General features: G+C 42.3%; 1 protein-coding gene across 3 annotated transcripts in view; it reads left to right on the top strand.

Annotated features, from left to right (window-relative positions):
* The window catches only part of Plch1 (phospholipase C eta 1), a 195,880-nt gene that overhangs the window by 147,123 nt on the left and 34,689 nt on the right, over window positions 1-14,068 (top strand). For all 3 annotated transcript variants that reach the window (XM_076932471.1, XM_076932469.1, XM_076932470.1), the window contains 2 exons: window positions 3,191-3,362; window positions 13,217-13,324. In XM_076932471.1, the coding sequence (XP_076788586.1) occupies window positions 3,191-3,362; window positions 13,217-13,324 (280 nt within the window). The remainder of the gene's footprint in view (window positions 1-3,190; window positions 3,363-13,216; window positions 13,325-14,068) is intronic.

Raw genomic sequence — 14,068 nt, 5'->3', positions numbered from 1 at the left:
ATCTGCTGAACCACCTCTTCTGCCTCATAACAGTTTTATGACACTGCATCAAATATAATAAAATGCTGAACGTTAGAGACTTCAGGATACATAAGACATCCAACACATGCATGGGATTTATCCTTCTTTTTGACCTCACTGCCTTCTCTTAGTTCTCATTTCCCCTTTGGCTCATACTCTGTATTGATGCTATGGTTTCTTTCTGAAACACAAATGCTGCTGTAAAGCGACTAGCACCCAGGATGTCTTCGTGTCCTCCATGTGTGGTTTCTTCCCTTCTTCCAGTATCATCCTCTTCCTTCATTTCGTCACAGAGATCTAGCATCAGCTGGTAAAGACCGTCTTTCACTTCCACCTTCTCCAACAAGCCTGGAGCTTTTATACCCCCCAACCTAGTGTGTGCTAGTATCTACTTTAAATACCACTCCTGCCATGCCAGTCACCTTCTCTATTTTCATACAACAAAATTATTTAAGCACTGCCCAGCTGGGAAGCATATCTTGACCCACAGCTGATAAATCCCCCCCTTTCTTGATACCTAGCTGTTTGAACATATATCTGTCATAGCATATAACACCATGACAAAAACGTTGGTAACTTGCTTTCTTATATAGATATGAGATGATAAACTTATTGGAAATGTGGAAATGTATTTCATTAATCATTGATTTCTGTCTGTTTAGCAAGTTCCATAAATATACTAAGCATACAAGAAAGGATTTTTAAATTAAAGAGGCAAATTAAAATTGTGATTGCATAAAATATTTTAGAAGCTAGTAGCCTTTAAAATTTCCAATATTTGGTCTTATTAATTAAGCATGAGGTTGGATGCCCTTCAAATAAGCTGTTCTTGCTGTGTAACAAATTTAGTTTCTGGCATCTTTTATGAGGAAGTATTTAGTGCTAAATTTAGCCTTCCAAACCGTGATTTTTATGACTCGTACATTTCAGTGTTTCCCATTATATAAAACAGTGCTACCCCATACCTCAGAGGATCGCCTGGTGCCAGCAATATGCAATATTGACTTTATGTTTAAGTACCCTTGGGAAAAAATGAAGTATAGGGGCTGGAGAGATTGCTCTGCAGTTAAGAGCACTTGGTGCTCCTGCAGAAGACCTGGGTTTGGTTCCCAGAACCTACATCATTTGGCTCACAACCACTTTTAATTCTAGGTTTAATGGCATCTGGCACTCTCTTCTTGCCTCAGTGGGCAACAGGAGTGCACCTGCATTCAGGCGAAACACTCATACACATCAAGTAGTGGTAAATACATCTTTAAAATAGGAAACACTTCAAATGAGAACATTATATACTTGTTTAGGACATTAACAAATTCTGGCCCTTTTAATTTTTTTCTATTTTTAATGTCTCCTTTTTTAGCAAGGCCTTTTAACTCTGGCACTGTGTACGTTTGCGGGCAAGATCATATGAGGCAGGGAGCCATCTTGTGTATTGTAGGGCATTTAGTAGCTTCTCCAGCTTCCAATCGCCAGATGCCAGCAGCATCCCTAAACCGTGCCCATAAAAAGAGGCCTTCAGACATTGACCAGTGCTCCTTGGTGGGATGAGTCTCACAATTCCTTCCTGTTGAGACATCCTTCCGCTTGGCAGCACTAAACACTCATGAGCTCTTTATACGGGATTTGAGAATTTGAAATTATTTTTGTTGAAACCTACATGATTGCAGGGAGTCTCAGGGATGCTCGCTTGTGGATTTCTCTTCACAACACACTTGGATGAACCCATGTGAGAACCCAACCACCCAGCAAACTGCAGTCAGAAAGGCAAGCCACCACCCGCTGAAGGCACCTGTCTGTGACCTCAGCATCCAGTGTTGCAATTCATACAGAATTTAATTTGAAGAGGTCATGGGCCATCTTTTGGAGCTTGTGCTTGCTCAAAAAAATCTCCCCCCCCCCCCTTTGCACCAATGTATTAGGTAATTCAAATATTGGTTTGTATACTTTGAAGGAAGATATCACATATATATTCTAATAATATGTGAAAGCACACTAAGTTTTTGGTTTTGTTTTGGTTCGGTGTTTGTTTGTTTGCTAACCTCTCGGCATTTGGTTGGCTCTGGGAATGACCTCGCATTTCCTGTACTGAAACTTGTGTGCTGCTGTAGAACGGACAGTTGGTTTTTAGACATTTATGTGTGCAGGAAGGTGGGGGTCTAGTCACATGCTACACTGCACATGTGTGAGTTAGAGGACAACCAGCAGGAATTCCTTCTCTGCTTCCATATGTGGGTGCCAGGGATCAGGTCCAGGTTATCAGGCCTGGCAGCAGCTGCCTTTACTGGCTGAGGCTGTGAGGCTGACCCATCTCACTGGGCCAGCTTTTTTTTTTTTTTAACTGAAAGCTGGTGTTCTGTTTTATAAAAATAATTTGGGGAAGCCTGACACGTCTGACACTTGAAGACACTAAACTAAAACAAAGCTGCATCACGCTATTTTTCCCTTAGGTCTCAAGCTGGAGATGGTGTATTTTTAGAGTAGACAACTGCCTTTAATGATACGATAGGCATCAGTCTCTTTGATGCATTTACACTTGTGAATAAATATGAAAAAAATGACATCACAGGTTTTTCGTTTTTTGTTTTTTGGGTTTTTTTTTTTTTTTTTTTTTTTTTTTTTTTTTTTTTTTTTTTTTTTTTTTGGTTTTTCGAGCCAGGGTTTCTCTGTGTAGCCCTGGCTGTCACAACCTTAGGACTCACTCTGTAGACCAGCCTGGCCACGAACTCAGAAATCTGCCTGCCTCTGCCTCCCAAGTGCTGGGATTAAAGGCGTGCGCCACCACTGCCCGGCATCACAAATTTTTTTAGGATTCACATTTCATAAACATGCACACACACACACACACACACACACACACACACACACACACACACACACGCACGCACGCACGCGCGTGTTTGCCTGTATTACATTCCTCACTTCTTGCCTGATACTAAACTAAGCCATCCTGCAACATTGTGCCTGGCAAAGTATATTTGCTTTGAAAAACTTTCTCTTGAATGCATGCTTACTCTTTCTCCTTTTAGCATCATTTTAATCATTATTAGTATTGTCAATTCATTTGCCAGGAATTTAAGAATGCAGTGAGTACAGTTTCTCTTTCCAGGTTTACAAGATCCCCGTGAGCTGGCGCCACTGACCTCCCTTGGCATTGTTGTTGTTTCCTCAGGTTCCCAGTTATACTGTCCATTGAGAACCACTGCAGTATTCAGCAGCAGAGGAAGATTGCTCAGTACCTGAAAGGAATATTCCAGGACAAACTGGACCTGTCATCTGTAGACACAGGAGAGTGCAGGCAGCTTCCAAGCCCTCAGAGTCTGAAAGGCAAAATCCTAGTGAAGGTAACTACTTTTGGGGTTACGGCCCAAACATTAAAACAGTAATGATCAACTACATCTTCCTCCTTTTTTACAAAAAAATAAAAAAAAAAAAAGAAAAAAGAAAAAAAGAAAAAAAAAAAGAAAGTTCAAAAGAAAAATCATTTGAATCCATACATATGAAGGGTATCTGCCCATGCGTCTTATGTTAATGTATACACACATCTTCAGAGGCAAGTTATTGCTGACTGCGTGCTATGGATTTGGTTTTCTGGCTGTCCGTGCTGTGCAAGCTATTTTAAGTCTGGGAGAGTTCACACAGAGGGTTGTGCATGGGAAAGCGAGTGCAAGAGAGATGAAAGCTCCCAGCCTCCATGTATGAGGCATTCTGTTCAGATTCTTTTCTTCTATTTCAAGCTCCAATAACTGTCTGTCAAAAGGGGAAAAAATCTTCATGGTTGATCGGTCTTGGTTATGTGTGTGAGAAGCACTCTCCTCAAACAGAAACATGAGGGGCACAGACATAATGCCCCTCAGGACTCGTGTACTCCAGAGGAGACAGGATGCGCTGAATGGCATTTCATTACAGATCTTCTAAGGGAGAAAACCTACTGCAGTGAATATCATTAATGCAAGTGGTGGTCAGGAAGACAGCTCCTTGAGATCTTTGGCTTTGTGATTTTACTTACCTCCAGCAAGCATTTTCTTTGGACTAAACTCTTAGTTAGATAAGGAACAGAGCAGTAGACAAGGCTTCTTAAAAAAATATGCATGATGGAGGAGAGGTAAAGTCAAGGAAAGAGCCCACCACAGTATAAAACTAATGAAATCCTCAGAGTTGTTCCAAATCTGCTTTTTCTAACAATTAAATTATAAGTAGAGATCCAGAGTTCACCAGAGAGGTGCTGGCAGGCTCTTGTGTAAGTGCATGGTGAATAAAAGATCTCAATAATATGACAGGTAATATTAAAGTCAACTTGCTCAAGTCTGGCCAGAGGTAACTGCTGTACTAAAAACTGGTTTCTACATATAAAATTAAAGTGTTATCTTTGTAATATTGTGAATACTCAATATTCCTTATCCAACAGTCAGAAAAATAAATGTAGACTCAGACAGTTTGATTATAATCTTTCCTTTTGGCTGGACACAGTAGCACACGCAGAGGTAGGCAGAATTCTACTTTTCTTTCTTTCTTTTTTTTATGGGAGAAAGTTTATTTGGGCTCATAGCTTGATGTTCATTCTTTCTTTAAAAATTTTTTATTGGATATTTTATTTATTTACAATACAGATGTCATCCCTTATCCCATCCCCTCTCCTCCTTTATGCTTTTATACCATTTTAATTACATGCATGTATTAAGGTCAGTTCTAGGTTGAGGGTCTAGCAATACAGCAGATGCAAATAGTCAAGGAACAAGCAAGACAATAAACACAAATAGTCAAAGAAAAAGCAAGGCATTAAACCTAATTACAGGAATACTCCTGTGATAACTGTTTCTAAGGGCTTATCAAGATTACCAAGCTATTTGAGCCTACTTCCCTGTTCTAGCACAAGATCATTTCTATGTCTGAAGCCTACTTCCTTGTTTTAGCTTAAAATTTAGAATCCTGTCTGAAATTACTTCTTTGTTCTAGCCTAATATTTAGATTCCTGCCTGAAGCCTACTTCCTTGTTCTTGGCCAATGTCATATTCCTGCTAAGCAATCCATTTCCTAATCCTTAGCCCATGTCAGGTTCTTGCCAAGCAGCCCCAAAGGCTCTCCACCTCTCCCCCTTTTTTTATTTTATTAACAAGACTGAGCCTATCTTAGGTTGTTCTGACAAGAATGCCTTCCTTACCTTTCATGGAATATGCATTATCAAAGCCAATGCATTTCTGTCTTAGGTTGGTAAGGCTCTGTGCAGAATCTTACCTGTGGTAGGCAGATTTCTGTCAGTTTGAGGTAGGTCTGGTCTGCACAGTGTCTTCCAGGCCATGTCTCAATTTTCTTCTTCTTTTGGATAGTGGAAATTATGGTGAATATTCAGTGGGCAGTTATTCAGCACTTTCTCTAACACGAGACCATGGTCATGTAGTACAGATGTACAGGGCTTATGGCCACCAGGATGACTGCTACAGATGAAAGGTCTGAGGCAGTCTTTGGAAGGATTGGCAGCAGTGTGGGCTATGGGTATTCCAGATGCATCAGAAATGTGTTCACTATTGGAAAGGTTTCTTAAAAGTTAAGGAAAAAAGCTGGGCATGGAGAAACATGTCTGTAATCCCAGCACTCAGGAGGCAGAGGCAGTAAGACTATGACTTTGAAGGTAGCCTGTGGTATCTTCTGTCTGGAAAAAAAATAGATAGATAGATAGATAGATAGATAGATAGATAGATAGATAAAAATGAAAAATAAGATTGCCTGGTTTATTCTATCACTTTCCTATTTAAAACAAAAGCAACACTGCTCTAGCAGAAAAATAGTCTTCATTCCAAAGGCAGCATGGAAAGCTTACATACCACTCAGGAGGCCAACGCGTTGACCCACCAGAAATACAGAAAGAGTTATATCTACAAGAGATGTGTGTCTGTGTGTGTGTGTGTGTGTGTGTGTGTGTGGTGTTTGTGAATGTGCAAGTATGTGTGTGTGTCTTCCTGAAAAATAAGCACAAAGTTGCTTTTGAGCAAATATAACATATTTAGCAGCTTTTCTTCAATTGCTTTTGCTAAAAGTAGCAGTTGTTCTGTGCCCCGAGGTTCCTATTCCTTTTTAATGATTTATTTATTTTTATTCCATGCACACTGGTGTTTTACCTACATGTATGTCTGTGTGAGAGTGCTGGATCCCTTGGAGCTGGAACTATAGACAGTTGTGAGCTACCATATGGGTGCTGGGAATTGAACACAGGTCCTCTGGAAGAGCAGCCAGTGTTATTGACCACTGAGCCAGCTCTCCAGCCCCCCTGAGGTTCCTCACTTTGCAAGTGGGGTCACAGGAGTGTTATCATTGTCCTGGGCCATAGATAGTTTGAAGCTGAGAGATATCCAGTAATGTTTCCATATTCCACGACTAATTAACCCAAGGTTAGAGTGTAACTGAAGTGGTATGCAGACAAGAAAAGGACTCCCAGGAGGCACCTGGGTCCTCCTTCATTTATATGTACTCAGACTAAATTTGTTTACATCACACAAGATTTTACCTTATTTTATTCTTTTTCATATTTTCATTTGCTTTTATATTTATAACTGTACTTTTTCATAACAGTATATTCTACTATTATCATCATTATTATTTTTGTGTCTTGACCACAGTTTGCCCTCTTTCTCTCCCCCTAGTCCCTCCCCTCTGCCTCCTGTTATCTTATCTGATCCTCTTATATTTCTCTTCAGAAAAGAGCAGGCCTCCCATGGACATCAACCAAACATAGCATAGCAAGTTGCAGTAAGACTAAGCACCTCTCTGCATATTAAGGCTGGAGAAGACAGTTCAGTAGGAGGAAAGGGGTCCCAAAAGATGACAAAGAGTCAGATAGAGAGCCCCTAATCTCACTGTTAGAAGTCTCACATGAAGACTAAGCTATACAACTGTAATAAATATGCAGAGGCCCTAGGTCAGTCCCGCACAGGCTCACTGGTTGTTGGTTCAGTCTCTCTGACACCTGGCACCCCCTGCCCACAACTCCTCCTAGATCTTCCCCATCTCTAACCCATGCAGCTGCATACCCATTCTAACCTCTCTTAAAATAAAAGGCAAGGTGCTAGTGGCACACTTTTAATCTCTGTACTCGGGAAGCAGAGGCAGGCAGATCTCTGTGTGTTCAAGGCCAGCCTGGTTTACATAGTGAGTTCCGTGCCAGGTCTAGTAGAGAGACCCTGTCTCAATACACACACACACACACACACACACACACACACACACACACCATAAAACGGAAACAAAATAGACAAGAAAAAGACTAATAAGACAAAAAATAAAACTAATAGATCAATATTAGACAAAAAGTCTACAAAATCTATTGAGTTCACTTTGTGTTGACCAACTATTTTTAGATATGGGACCCACCTTGAAGTGTGGTTAGTATACACCTAGTGAGACTCCACTGGGGGTGGGGGACAATTATTTTCCTTTGCAGATAGCTTCCTTCTCCTCCTCCTCCTCCTCTTCCTCCTCCTCCTCCTCTTCATCTACCTCCTCCTCCTCTTTGTCCTCTTCCTCATCATCATCCTCTTTTTCTTCCTCCTCCTCTTCCTCTCTTCCTCCTCCTCTTCCTCCTCCTCTTCTCCTTCTTCTCCTTCTTCTCCTTCTTCTCCTTCTTCTCCTTCTTCTCCTTCTTCTCCTTCTTCTCCTCCTTCTCCTCCTTCTCCTCCTTCTCCTCCTTCTCCTCCTTCTCCTCCTTCTCCTCCTTCTCCTCCTTCTTCTCCTTCTCCTTCTCCTTCTCCTTCTCCTTCTCCTTCTCCTTCTCCTTCTCCTCCTCCTCCTCCTCCTCCTCCTCCTCCTCCTCCTCCTCCTCCTCCTCCTCCTCCTCCTCCTCCTCCTCCTTCTTCTTCTTCTTCTTCTTCTTCTTCTTCAATTTATTTAGTTTATATATATGAGTACACTGTAGCTGTCTTCAGACTCCAGAAGTGGGCATCAGATCCCATTATGGATGGTTGGGAGCCACCATGTGGTTGCTGGGAATTGAACTCAGGACCTCTGGAAGAGCCATCAGTGCTCTTAGCCACTGAGCCATCTCTCCAGCCCCTGCAGATAGCTTCTTAGTGGTGGGAACCAGTGTCTAGTTCTCCCTTTTAGCATTTGGACCGTGTTCAGCCATCATCAGAGAAACTTCTTACAGTAGATGGAATCTAACACAGAAACCCATATTTGCATAGAGTGCCCTGAGATTTTGGAGCATTCAGTTTTAGATGGAATGTGTTCATCAAACCTCTCCCCATGGGGCTCAGGGATCTATGGGAAGAGGAGATAAAAAGACTGTAAAAACCAGAGGTGATGGACGACTCCCAAACAAAAAGGAAAAGGGAGCATGGGATAGGGGTTTTCTAGGGAGGGGAATGGGGAAAGAGAATGGCATCTGAAATGTAAATAAAATATCCAATAAGAAAGAAAGAAAGAAAGAAAGAAAGAAAGAAAGAAAGAGAAAAAGAAAGAAAGAAAGAAAAAAGAAAAGACTGTAAGAACGAACCAGAGGTGATGGATGACTCCAAGGAGACAAGGTCTTCCAGACAACAGGGCTGATGCACACATGGCCTCACAGAGACTGGCAGCACATACAGGGCCTGTGCAGGCTCAATCCAGAAATGGTCCTGGCAGAGCATGGTGGTGCATGCTTGTACTTGGGAAGCTGAGGCAGGAAGGTTGCATGTTCAAAACCTGCCTGAGCTACAGAGAGCAAGGTTGTGTCTCAAAAAGAAAGGCAGAGCAGCAATGTTGTTCTGCAATGCTTTTCTTCCTGCCTAAATAAAGAACCTGTTCAAGCTAGGAGTATGGCAGAGCTGGCCAAAAATCCAGGTGTCAACATGCAGCCTCTTGACTACATTTGAAAAAGAATGATGAGTTCTGCTAGGGGTGTTATATGATGTTTACCGTTTGTTTTTATCCATTCATTCCATGCCGCTGCGAAGCAAAGAATTGAAGCCTGTGGCTCTTTACTCTTCATGCCCGGCTGCCATGGCACCCTTCCATCCCATGGAGCTGGAACCCTGTGCATCACTGGAGAAGACGTATTCTTAACTCGGGGATGCTTTTTTGTTTATTAGTTTCGTTCTACTGAACATTATTTTAATTGATTGGTTTTGAGGCTATTTTACAAGAGAAAACTGCTTTCAGTGTATTTAAATGTCTGTGCACAGGTCTACTTTGGTATCTGTTATTGTGCCCAACAAAATGTTGACTCTGAGTAACGTTGTTGGTGGTGAATGCTTGAGAGATGCTGGTATCGTTGTGTCTGTGGTTGCTGAGTGTGTCTGGCCACCGCTTATGTGACTGCTCTCCATAACCTCATAGCAGCTCTTCAGATGTTCTCTAAAGGAAAGAAAATGAACTCATTTTCTGGGAGCGCTCTGCATAGACACTACCTAAAATCGTATTTATATGTATTTGAGCATTTTAATTCTGGGCAAGCCTGTCATTAACAGTACACAAGTTGAAGCTGAGAGTGCTGTTCTTGTGGAACGCTTGCCTATCATGTGTGAAGCTCTGATTCAGTTCCCATCACCACCTAAACTGGGCTTGGTGATGTACACAAGTAACTCCTACACTAAGGAGTGGAGGAGCAGGATCAGAAATTGAAGGTCTTCCTTCCCTACAAAGTGAGTTCAAGGCCAGCCTGGGGTATAGAAGACCTGTCTAAAACATCAACGCAGACATATGATCTGACCACTTCAGTCTTAGAAATGCCATTCTTTAAGTCGAGGAACATATTCAAGTCTCTAAATCCTAAATGCTTTATCTGAATGCAGATTTTACTTTCATTACATAGATTGTCTAATCATTTTGAAATTATCAGGGTTCTAATGCCCATAGTCAGGGGCTTTGATTGTATAGGAGGATTCAGGGCAGTATTAAGAGAGGCCTCTTACAGTCCAACAAAGCACTCCTGTACAGGATCAATCACCAAGTTCATTCCATATTTAAAAATTTTCCATCTCTGTTTTGAATTTAAAATGCTAGATATTTGATTTTTCAACTTTTCTTAGAAGTAGGTGGTGCACCTACAAATTACCAGTCAGGTGAACCTTCCTCTGGGTGTGAAGAAGAAACCAGAGGTCCAAACTGAGCCCATCTGCTGAGGGATGGTAGAAGAAGCCGATGGTAGCCTTTCTGCCAGCAGTTGCTGAGACCACTGTATGGATGATGAAGTGATCTTTGCACCTTAATTTTGCAAAAGGCATTTTCACTGGATTAGGTCTGACCTTCCGATCCGATTTGTGTGTTATGCATCTGTGGCTCCACAGCAAATTGAACCCAAATTTAGCAACCTGGAGTAGCAGGCATCATCCCATGATCCCTGCTGTGTCTGCTGCTCAGAGCCTTCTAAAAGGCTGCAGTGAAGGTGTCAGGTGGAAACAGTTACTCCAGGGAGGGCTGGGAGGAGAGAGCTGTGTTTCTAGGGTCAGTTAATGGCAGTGATTGGCATGTTCTTGCAGGATGTTTGACTAGAGACTAGAGACTTCTATTGCTATGTGGTTCTTTCCACTATACAGTTCACTCGTGTGTGTGTGTGTGTGTGTGTGTGTGTGTGTGTGTGTGAGAGAGAGAGAGAGAGAGAGAGAGAGAGAGAGAGAGAGAGAGAGAGAGAGAGAGAAAAACAGACAGACAGACAGACAGACAGACAGAGACAGACAGACAGAGACAGACAGAAAGAGACAGAGACAGAGAGAAACAAAGAGATGGGGGAGATGTGGGGGTTGCAAGGATGAATGGATGTGGAAAGGTAAGAAGGAAGGTAGGTTCAGGAATGACAGACAGCCTATCATTTTGCTCTGTTATGTTTAGAAGTGGTCACTAGGTCTAACCCACGCCCAAGAAGAGAGTATCACAGAAGTACAGAGATAAAAGACAGGAGATCCTGGTGACTTTTGGAGGCTGCCCACTGCAACTGCCTCAGCCACTTGCCTCAGAGCCTGGTTCTGCCCATCCCTGCCCTACAGCATATTCTGGAAGCAACTTAATAGCCTATTAATATTCCTTTCTTCTCTCAAGTCAGAAGCCTACTTTAGAATTCTTATCAGTCCCTGGGCCTAGCCTTCTCTTGGCTTTTTTTTTTTTTTTTAAACTTTTTTCTGAATAAAAATTGGGAAGTATAGAAGAAGAGAAAAACCTACAGAGGTACTTATTCTTAAAAAAGCAAAACAACAGCAAAATACTCGTTCGTGTGTTTTTGCATGTGCATGCATGCTCATGTTTGTATGTGGGGCTTCAGGGAGAGAGGCACAGGTTGTCTGAGAACAACTACAAGTATCAGTGCCTGCCTTCTACCTCTTTTGAGGCAGGCCTATGAGCTTCCTGAGATTCCCATGTCTTGTCTCCTTTCTTGCCATAGAAGCCGTGAGATTACAGGCACAGGCTACTACCACCCTACTTTATTATATGGCTTCTGGGGCTCCAAAGTCACATCCTCATGCTTGTGGGGCAAGTGGTCTCCCAAGCCCTAGATACTTGTTCTTAACAATTGACTGTATTTACTTCCAGATTACTTCCTGGTGATTTTATAGATCTCTAAGATCATATTAGGTATGGACAGTCCACTTCCTGTGTCTGTACTAAACCTGCACAGCCTTCTTTCCCTTGGGTTACATAGCATTTATGTTATATTATGTGTGATAAGTAACCTAGAAGGTGATTTGAAGTGAACAAGAGGATTATCGTGGTGTGTAGATACCAAATTGTGTTGTAGGAAGGACTTGAACATCTTTGGGATTTGCTGTCTGAGAAGAGTTCCAGAGCCAGTTTCCCATAGATACTTGGGGATGAACGTTAACGTTGTAACCCAGATCTCTGCCCAACTCGTTATGAGAGTTTTCCCTGTTCAAGGTCTGTGATTTCTGAAATGTACTGGTGACTCCAGAATGGCCTAGTTCTGGGACTGTTGTTTAAGCTGCACCGTTGATCTATGAAAGACGGGCTCATGCGAAGGGGCACCAGCCGACAACCACTAAGGACAGCTTTCCCCTGCCCTCTGAGGAAAGCAGGCTGCTCTCAGGGCTATTGTGTCTTTTGGCCACTAAAATGAAATGTCTTAGCCTGGGTAACTTAAAAACAACAGAAGATCAGCCTGTTCTTCAAGCTGAGAAGCCCAACCTCCAAGTTCTGAAATTTTTCTTTTCTCTTTCTTTTCTTTTCTTTTTTCTTTTCCTTCCTCCTTCCCTCTCTCTGTCCCACCCTATGTTTTCCTCTGCAGCCAAGGCTTACCTGGAACTCACTATATAGTCAGCCCTGTCTGCAGCTCAACTCAGTTGTCTTCTGTCAGTCTCTCACATATTAGGATTGTAGCTGTGAGCTAGGCTGCCATGTTCAGTGTCTGGTGAGGGAGGGTCTGCCCCTCATAGGTATGTTTTCATGGTGGAATAGGCAAGCAGCTTAGAGGACCCCTCCCCTCATTTTATCCCTTCCCAGAGGCCCGGCTTCTTTATGCTGTTAGCCATGATGCCCGCTCTATTAGGTTCCAGCATATGGGGGGACACGGCACTGACTTTGAAAGTCGCTCAGTCAGATAGGTAATGCTTATTGTCAGGAGTCAGACTTTATTTTTGAAAATGGACATTGGTCTGATTTTTAAAAATAGCGTGTTATTAATCAATTTATTTAATTTAAGGTAATGACAGCCTTAGGATAAAAGGTCTTTCTATCTTTATTTTGTCTTTCCTCCAGACTATCTGCATTCTAGAGCATCTGAAGTAATACTGGGCCATCACATAAATACCTCATTTTGTATTCAGTTTTCTCTAAAAAAAAATATAGTCCACAGAACACAAACTACCTAACTCCTTAACTACTTAAGTGTACAATTCAGTAGTGTTTAAAAATTAGACAAAATGTTGTATAATCCTTAAGCCAAAAATTCTATATCCATTTAGCGACAGCTGTTTGTTGCATGCTGCCCATCCTGTCACCATTCTGCATTCTGTGTCTGTTTTTGCTGTTTGGAGGCCTTGTGTGAGTAGACTCATGCAAGGTTTGTCTTTGGCTTCTGTCATCCGGCATAATGCCTTCGAGGTTCATCCATCTTGTAATGTATATCAGGATTTGTTCTTTTTAAAGGCTGAGTAATATTCCATATGAGAAAAGCATGTTTTGTGAGTCCATTCGTCTGCCAGTGGACATTTGGATTGCTTCTACTTTGAGGCTGTCGTGAATTTATTCTCATTTTCAAATGGGACGTTTTGATCTATTTCAGGGCAAGAAGTTGCCGTATCACCTCGGGGATGATGCAGAGGAAGGGGAAGTGTCGGATGAGGACAGTGCAGATGAGATTGAAGACGAGTGCAAGCTCAAGCTGCATTACGTGAGTTACTGGCTCCCCACCATCTCTGTCCCTTATGTACTGCAGAAAGAATGGGGCACTATGCTGGTGCTATGTTAAATTCTCCACACATATGGCATCTGCAGTGCAAAAGGATGCTATTTTAAAACTACTCTGTGCTGGCACCCAGCGGTTGGTGTGGTATGTGAGTAGTGGAGTCTATGCCTTAGAACTGGGAGGCATTTTAGCAGTACAGTACATCCTTCTGTCTGAGTCAGCGTTTCTATCATGTGACCATAGCAACTTTTACAAAAGGAAAGATTTAACTGGGACTGGCTTATAGTTCAGAGGCTTATAGTCCATTATCATCATGGCAAGAAGCAAGGTGACATGCTGGCAGACATAGTGCTGGAGAGGTAGCTGAGAGTGTACACCTGGGTCTACAGGAAGCAGGAAGAGAGGGACACTGGACCTGGATTGAGTATTTTAAACCTCAAAGCCTGTCCTGCAGTGACATTGTCCCTCCAATATGGCCACACCTTCTAAGCAGGCTGGAAGTCAAACTGTGATTGTATTGTCAGTCTTCTTGATAAACACGAGAAGGTGGGACCTTGCCACCCCTGCCAAATAAATACTGGCTTTCCATTGTGGTACTTTAGGCTGGCTCCAGGCCCCAGCTACACCTGGGTCTGCTTTTTAAAATGTCAAACTCCTCACCAGGAAATTATTCCTTGGCCTATATGATTCCCAAGCCCTTCCAAAACCGAGACATTTGGCTGAAGGTTT

The sequence above is a fragment of the Arvicanthis niloticus genome, chromosome 4 (genome assembly GCF_011762505.2).
Source record: "Arvicanthis niloticus isolate mArvNil1 chromosome 4, mArvNil1.pat.X, whole genome shotgun sequence".
Classification (NCBI taxonomy): domain Eukaryota; kingdom Metazoa; phylum Chordata; class Mammalia; order Rodentia; family Muridae; genus Arvicanthis; species Arvicanthis niloticus.
This window is presented reverse-complemented; position numbering and strand designations above follow the sequence as displayed.